The sequence below is a fragment of the Aethalodelphis obliquidens genome, unplaced genomic scaffold, assembly GCF_003676395.1.
Source record: "Aethalodelphis obliquidens isolate GAN/ISIS:26980383/991018 unplaced genomic scaffold, ASM367639v1 scaffold113, whole genome shotgun sequence".
In the NCBI taxonomy this organism is placed as follows: Eukaryota; Metazoa; Chordata; class Mammalia; order Artiodactyla; family Delphinidae; genus Aethalodelphis; species Aethalodelphis obliquidens.
The window spans coordinates 148,269-155,561 of record NW_020838057.1 but is presented as its reverse complement, the minus strand read 5'-3'; the positions used below and the strand labels follow the sequence as shown (position 1 = coordinate 155,561).

At 62.7% G+C, this 7,293-nt stretch overlaps 1 protein-coding gene across 1 annotated transcript; it reads left to right on the top strand.

Annotated features, from left to right (window-relative positions):
* Window positions 1-450: 450 nt before the first annotated feature.
* On the top strand, window positions 451-6,856 carry TRIM28 (tripartite motif containing 28). Its single transcript, XM_027097369.1, has 17 exons — window positions 451-1,079; window positions 1,414-1,526; window positions 1,753-1,885; window positions 3,563-3,698; window positions 3,776-3,892; window positions 3,992-4,106; window positions 4,265-4,411; window positions 4,515-4,629; window positions 4,715-4,821; window positions 4,912-4,948; window positions 5,031-5,076; window positions 5,157-5,409; window positions 5,497-5,816; window positions 5,895-6,018; window positions 6,101-6,187; window positions 6,266-6,403; window positions 6,498-6,856. Exons 1-17 carry the CDS (start codon window positions 731-733, stop codon window positions 6,672-6,674), a joined length of 2,514 nt encoding a protein of 837 aa, XP_026953170.1. The 5' UTR covers window positions 451-730; the 3' UTR covers window positions 6,675-6,856.
* Window positions 6,857-7,293: the final 437 nt, after the last annotated feature.

The following is a 7,293-nucleotide window of genomic DNA, read 5'->3' as shown; positions in this document are numbered from 1 at the left end:
CTCCACGGGATGGGGACCCTTCGCCCCTCTCCCTGGGCCCAGCATCTTCCCTAGCTCTCGGCCCCGCCCCCTCTAGGGAACGCTAGTCGACGCAGCAACTGGAGACCTCCCCAGGCGGGCAAAGGGGCGGGGATCGAGGTGGAAGAACGGACTGCCGGCGCGCGTGCGGAGTAAACGGCCTGGAGCAGGGACTACAATAACGGACGCGAGCCCGGCCGGTGGACCAGGCTGCGGCGGCGACGACGCAGGTGCCCCGCCCCTGCCGCACGAGCGGCGCTGCGGGTGGTGGAGGCGGGGGTGGGAGGAGCCCGCTCAGACGCGTGCGTACTCATGGCCTCCCCCGCCCCGGCCCGCCCCGGCCCCGCCCCCGGGCGAGAGGCGCCCAGTGCGCGTGCGCGACGGCGTCGGCGCCAGTTATTTCTGTCCCGCCCCCCAGCCGCGGCTCTTTCTGCGAGCGGGCGCGCGGTCGAGCGGTTGTGCGCGTGCCGCGTGGCGCTGGTTTCGGTCGCCGCTGAGAAGGAAGCGCGGGCGGCGGCGGAGGCAGGAGAGCGGGCAGCGGCCGTCCGGGCCTCGGCAGCGCCCCGCGCGCAGCGGGCGGCGACCTAGGCGGCGCGTGGCGGCGCTAGGCCTCGCGGCGGCAGCGGCCCAGCCGTTGGCGGCGAGCGCGTCTGCGCCTGCGCGGCGGGCCCCGCGCCCCTCCTCCCCCCCGGGCGCCCCCGGCGGCGTGTGAATGGCGGCTTCGGCGGCGGCGGCCTCGGCGGCGGCAGCGGCTGCTTCAGGCAGCCCGGGCCCGGGAGAGGGCTCGACGGGCGCCGAGAAGCGCGTCGCCGCCTCTTCGGCCACGGCCTCGGCTTCTGCCTCGGCGGCGGCGTCCGCATCGGCATCGTCGCCCGCGGGGGGCGGCGGCGAGGCGCTGGAACTGCTGGAGCACTGCGGCGTGTGCCGGGAGCGCCTGCGGCCCGAGAGGGAACCGCGCCTGTTACCCTGCCTGCACTCGGCCTGCAGCGCCTGCCTCGGGCCCGCGGCGCCTGCCGCCGCCAACAGCTCAGGGGACGGAGGTGCGGCGGGCGACGGCGCTGGTGAGTGCGGTGGGGCCGGGGGCGGCCCCTCCCCCACCCGGCAGCCTTTGATCCCTTTGAGGCTCGGGGACTGGGGGTCGGTTCCCAGCGTGACGATGGCGGGAGTCGCCTGGGCGAGAGGATGGGGACCCGAAGAGTGGCCGGAACGTGTGTGGGTAGTGGGCTGTGTCCCGGGTACTGAGATGGGGCGACTGTTTAAAGTTCGGTAAAAGAAGGGTTTGGTTCTTCCTCCGGGAGGGGAGGGTCGTCTCGGCTCGGCAGGGGGTGGAGTTTGGGGCCCAGTGGGGGGATGCGCTCACCATGCGATGGTTTTGTTTCTTCGTGTTTTTCGTAGTGGTGGACTGTCCAGTATGTAAGCAGCAGTGTTTCTCCAAAGATATTGTGGAGAATTACTTCATGCGCGACAGTGGCAGCAAGGCTGCCACCGATTCCCAGGATGCGAATCAGGTATGTCTCGCCCAAGCAACCCCCAGGAGGTCTCTGGCCATGAGTAGGGGTCACTAGACCAGAGCGTGGTACCAGCTCCAGGCTTTACTGTCCCCGTAGTAGAACGCTTAGGACAGGTTGTCTAGGCTAAGTAAGGCCCCCACCTTTCTTCATGTCGTATTTCTTGGTTCTAAATGCAGATTTCTTTGGTGGTTCTGTCTCTTCTGACTCTGCCTTTGCTCAGCAGTGCTGCACTAGCTGTGAGGATAATGCCCCGGCCACCAGTTACTGTGTGGAGTGCTCTGAGCCGCTGTGTGAGACGTGTGTGGAGGCACACCAGCGGGTGAAGTACACCAAGGACCACACTGTGCGTTCCACTGGTACGCAACGTGCAGGGGGCTGCCCTTGCTGTTCTCCTCTCTATGCCTTCAGTTGCTTATGATGGTAGTTGCAGATGGTGGAAGGATCTCAGGGAGTTTCTCTACAGGGTACCAACTGAAGGGCCTGAGGGCAGAACTCAAAAAGGGGGAGGCTGGGGCTCTGGTGGGCAGTCTCTGCAGGTCCAGTGGCAGGGGAAAAGCCACAGGCAGGGAGTGGGGGGAGTTCACAGGGGATCTCATGGTGCCGCAGGGGGTGTATAGAGGGCTTGAGGAAGCTCATCAGGGAACCCCCCTAGGCAGGGGATAGGCCTCCAATGGTAGAGAGATCCGCATGTATGGATAGGGAAATGCAGGGTGTTGGGGGAATGATGTGAGGGACCTCCTGGACCAGAGGTTCCCTGGCACCTGTTTTAAGCCTCTGTAGGGGAAAGTGAGATCTTTGGGCCTTGTGTCTTAACAAGCTGGTAGAGTCATCAGACTATCACTGACCAGTGAGTGCTGGAAGTGTTCTTATCATTGGGTCACAGGTATTTCACAGCCTAGCTTGGTATTTCCAGATTTTTCTGTGAGTGTGTTGGAAGTGCTATGGAGAGGGGCTTGCGCTTGGTGTTTGGCCCAGGACTCGCCATGAGTGGCGTTTTGGTAGTCACTGTGGCTGCGCCAGCCCAGAGGACAGTTTTGATGGGAAAACTTGGGTAGAGATGGTTCCTGTGGGGCATGAGGAGCCAGGAGAGAAGGGCAGGGGTCTCCAGGGGGTCCTGGGTTCCAGGCAAGAGTCAGGGTGCAAGAGCGGGCAATATTTAGAGGAGCTGAGGCTCGGTTTATTTGTATCGAAATGTTCCTATGTCTCACGCTGGGTTGGTGTGGTAACGAGACATGATAGGGATTGGGGAGGAAAGAAGGATGGATGTTCTCGGTTTTCTAGTGGCAACAGCCTCTGGGGAGGGCTGGGGGGTCAACGTGGTGTATTAGTCTTTGGGAAGTGTTGCTCTGAGCCGTAGGACCTTTGTCCCAGCACAGGGGCCTGACGCCTCTCTGAGGGTCCTGGTCTGATATCGTATCTCTCCAGCCTGAGAAGGCTTTGCAGGTTCCCCCGTGGGTCGTTAAGATGGTGTGGTCTCCTTTCAGCAGAGAAGAGAGGGGAGGTCACCAGGCATGGCTTATGAGGAAAATGTATCTGACGGTCTCTTTAAGCCCTGATTTGCTTTTTGTCTGAGCCAGAAAGCAAATGTTGTGTGTGCTGGGATGCCACAGTAGCCAGAATCCCCTCCCGTGCTGGACAGAATCTTCTGTGAGCGGAGGAGAAGGGGAGCCCGGTGGCGGATGGGGGCAGGGCTTCAGAGGTGGAGGAGCTTTCTTGAGTGTCCACCTGGAGGAGGCTTCAGCAGAGGGAACGGCGGGGAGGTCTCTCCTGGCAGAGGCCGTCAGTCTACGTCAAGCTGTCACCTCCGGAAGCTGAAAGGAGAGGGGTGTGACCCTCTCGGTCAGGCTGAGGGCAGAGGGTTTTGAGAGCAAGGATCTCTGCTCCTCCCTGTCCACTGCTGTAGGCCCTCGGGGTCCTTCCGGCAGATAGCCCAGGGTTGCAGGACAGGCAGGAAGTGAAGCCCTGATCTCTGTCCGCTCCTCGAGCTGGAGGTGGTGAGGATGAGCTCCCGCTTCATAGATCCCATTCCCCAGGACCGGCCAAGTCGAGGGACGGTGAGCGCACGGTGTATTGCAACGTGCACAAGCACGAGCCCCTTGTGCTGTTTTGCGAGAGTTGCGACACCCTCACCTGCCGGGACTGCCAGCTCAACGCCCACAAGGACCACCAGTGAGTCCTGAGGCTTGGTGGGTGGGTGCTGCCTGTTCCTGTGCTGGGCGCCCGGGCCCACCTCTATCTGCCCTCAGGTACCAGTTCCTGGAGGATGCTGTGAGGAACCAGCGCAAGCTCCTGGCCTCACTGGTGAAGCGCCTCGGGGACAAGCATGCGACATTGCAGAAGAACACCAAGGAGGTTCGCAGCTCGTAAGTGTGGGTGCCTGTGCTGTGCTGGGGCGGGGGGTGGGGTGGCTCTGGGTGAGCACCTGCCTGAGTGGCCCTGACCTCACCCACTCTGCTACCCAGGATCCGCCAAGTGTCTGACGTACAGAAGCGCGTGCAGGTGGACGTTAAGATGGCCATCCTGCAGATCATGAAGGAACTGAACAAGCGGGGCCGTGTGCTGGTTAACGATGCCCAGGTACCCGCTGCGTGGTCCTTCTCTGTTGGCAGCTCACTCTACCTCAGGTGGAATCGTCCTGGGGTTTGGCGCCCTCTGCTGGCTGCTGATGCCCTCCTTGGGTGGGGAGAGGTTCTGGTGCTTTGTCCTCCCTGACCCCATCTGTTCTCCACCTGCAGAAGGTGACTGAGGGGCAGCAGGAGCGCCTGGAGCGCCAGCACTGGACCATGACCAAGATCCAGAAGCACCAGGAACACATCCTGCGCTTTGCCTCATGGGCTCTGGAAAGTGACAACAACACTGCTCTGCTACTCTCCAAGAAGCTGGTGTGTGCTGGTGGGCACCCAGGTGGTGGGTTCCAGGTAGGCACCTCCCAAGACCCTGGAGCCCTGTTCACTGCCCGTGTGCTCATGTACTGCCCACCCCCAGATCTACTTCCAGCTGCACCGGGCCCTCAAGATGATCGTGGACCCTGTGGAGCCACACGGTGAGATGAAGTTCCAGTGGGACCTCAATGCCTGGACCAAGAGTGCAGAAGCCTTTGGTGGGTTTTTGTCTTTCTCTTGCTGCACCCTGCCATCCCAGGCACTGCACTCACTTTCTTACACTGTTTTACTTCTTTACTGCAGGCAAGATCGTGGCAGAACGTCCTGGCACCAACTCCACAGGCCCTGTACCCATGGCCCCTCCTCGGGCTCCAGGGCCTTTGAGCAAGCAGGGCTCTGGCAGCAGCCAGGTGAGCCAGGGAGGGGACCATAGTGGGAGGAAAGAGGCACGGGGTCCTGTGGGATACCTGTCCACTGAGGTCCACTTGCTCTGCCCACAGCCTATGGAGGTGCAGGAAGGCTATGGCTTCGGGTCAGGTGAGTGATTCTGCCCCCCCAGTAGGTGGGAGAGCTGCAGTGCCCTATGTCCACCCCAACCTGTTTTCTGTGTTCCGAGCAGATGACCCTTACTCGAGTGCAGAGCCCCACGTGTCAGGGGTGAAGCGGTGAGTGTGGCTGCCCTTTGGTGGTTATAGGGACAGGGTGGCCATAGGGGTGGGGCGCTCACACCAAGCCACGCCCACAGGTCCCGCTCAAGTGATGGTGAGGTGAGTGGCCTCATGCGTAAGGTGCCACGGGTGAGCCTCGAACGCCTGGACTTGGATCTCACGGCTGACAGCCAGCCACCAGTCTTCAAGGTCTTCCCAGGCAGCACCACTGAGGATTACAACCTCATCGTCATTGAGCGAGGTGCTGCAGCTGTTGCAGCTGGACAGCCTGGGACTGCGCCCCCAGGGGCCCCTGGCGCTCCGCCCCTGCCTGGCATGGCCATCGTCAAGGTGAGCCTGCCCAAGTGACTGTGGCTGGGAGATGAGGATCTGCTGCCCAGGCCGGCACCCCACTGAACACCCCTCACCTCCTCACAGGAGGAAGAAACAGAGGCTGCCATTGGGGCCCCGCCTGCCGCCACTGAGGGCCCCGAGACCAAACCTGTGTTGATGGCCCTGGCCGAGGGCCCCGGCGCCGAGGGCCCCCGCCTGGCTTCACCCAGTGGCAGCACCAGCTCAGGCCTGGAGGTGGTGGCCCCTGAGGGCACCTCAGCCCCAGCTGGTGGCCCAGGTGCCCTGGATGACAGTGCCACCATCTGCCGTGTCTGCCAGAAGCCAGGCGACCTGGTCATGTGCAACCAGTGCGAGTTCTGCTTCCACCTGGACTGCCACCTGCCTGCCCTGCAGGATGTGCCAGGGTGCGAGGCTGTGCGGGGTCTGTAGGGCGGAGGGCTGGGCCAGGTCCCGTGCAGCCCCTCACGGTCTGTTCCCTCTAGGGAGGAGTGGAGCTGCTCTCTCTGCCACGTGCTACCCGACCTGAAGGAGGAGGATGGCAGCCTAACCCTGGATGGGGGTGACAGCACCGGCGTGGTGGCCAAGCTCTCGCCAGCCAACCAGCAGGTGAGGGTGGGGCCCACTCCCTTGGTTTGGCCAGCAGCACCCCAAGTCCCCTGTGACTCTGATGCTCATGTAACGCCTGCAGAAGTGTGAGCGCGTCCTGCTGGCCCTCTTCTGCCATGAGCCCTGCCGGCCCCTGCACCAGCTGGCTACTGACTCCACCTTCTCCCTGGTGAGTTCTGGGACTTGGGAGGGTGGGAGGTGCAGGGGCTGTTTGGCCTCACCTTCAGCCTGTGGCCTCTGCTCGAAGGATCAGCCCGGCGGCACCCTGGACTTGACGCTGATTCGAGCCCGTCTCCAGGAGAAGTTGTCACCCCCCTACAGCTCCCCCCAGGAGTTTGCCCAGGATGTGGGCCGCATGTTCAAGCAGTTCAACAAGCTGACAGAGGTGAGCCTGTTGGGGTGGGGATGGGTTGGGGAGGGGAGGCTGGGGGCAGAGAGGTGGGCGACCTAGGACCCATCCACTGTAATTTGCCCGGCAGGACAAGGCCGATGTGCAGTCCATCATTGGCCTGCAGCGCTTCTTTGAGACTCGCATGAACGAAGCCTTTGGTGACACCAAGTTCTCCGCTGTTCTGGTGGAGCCCCCGCCGCTGAGCCTGCCTGGTGCTGGCCTGAGCGCCCAGGACCTGTCCAGTGGCCCTGGTGATGGCCCCTGAGGCTGGGCAGCCCCCGAGCCGCTCCAACCTGGCTCTGTTCTCTGTTCTGTCCTGTCACCCCCTCTTCTCTCTCCTCTCCTCCTTCCTCCGGTGGCCTGGTTCCCACTCCTTGGTGGCCCATACCCCAGCCCCTCACAATATGGTTTTTACTTCTGTGGATTTAATAAAAACTTCACCCGTTACTCAGGCCTTGGTTGGTGGGGGCAGTGGTCCTGGGGGCCTGGTTTCTGGCTGTTACCGATCCCTCACCAAACCCTGTTGGGCCAGATGGAGGTGGGGCACTTGTGTCCGGCCACCTGGGTGTCCAGGGAGTGGGGAGCAGCATCCCTCCTGGGCCCTTTGCGATCTGGGGAGTGTCTGGTGGGTAGGAGGGTCACCCGGTAGGTAGGCAGACCCAGGCTAACCTGTGGGCAGGCAGGGTGAATCCCCAGGTAGGTGCTGCACGGCAGCTCATTCTCCCCGAGAGCTTCCTGGACTGGCTTGGAACTGTTTCTCGCAACCAGCTCATCAAAGTGAGCTGGGTGGGCTGGGCTAAGCGGAGTTGGGCAATGTATCCCTGGGGGACAGGCCTGCACTCCTGGGATGCTACCAGGATGTCTGGGGAGCCTGCCTTCTTGGG

Coding starts and splice junctions, on each gene's coding strand:
- TRIM28 (XM_027097369.1), top strand. CDS start 731: ATGGCGGCTTCGGCGGCGGCGGCCTCGGCGGCGGCAGCGGCTGCTTCA. Junction 4,412..4,514: donor TGCTACTCTCCAAGAAGCTG/GTGTGTGCTGGT, acceptor GCCCACCCCCAG/ATCTACTTCCAGCTGCACCG. Junction 6,188..6,265: donor CTGACTCCACCTTCTCCCTG/GTGAGTTCTGGG, acceptor CTCTGCTCGAAG/GATCAGCCCGGCGGCACCCT.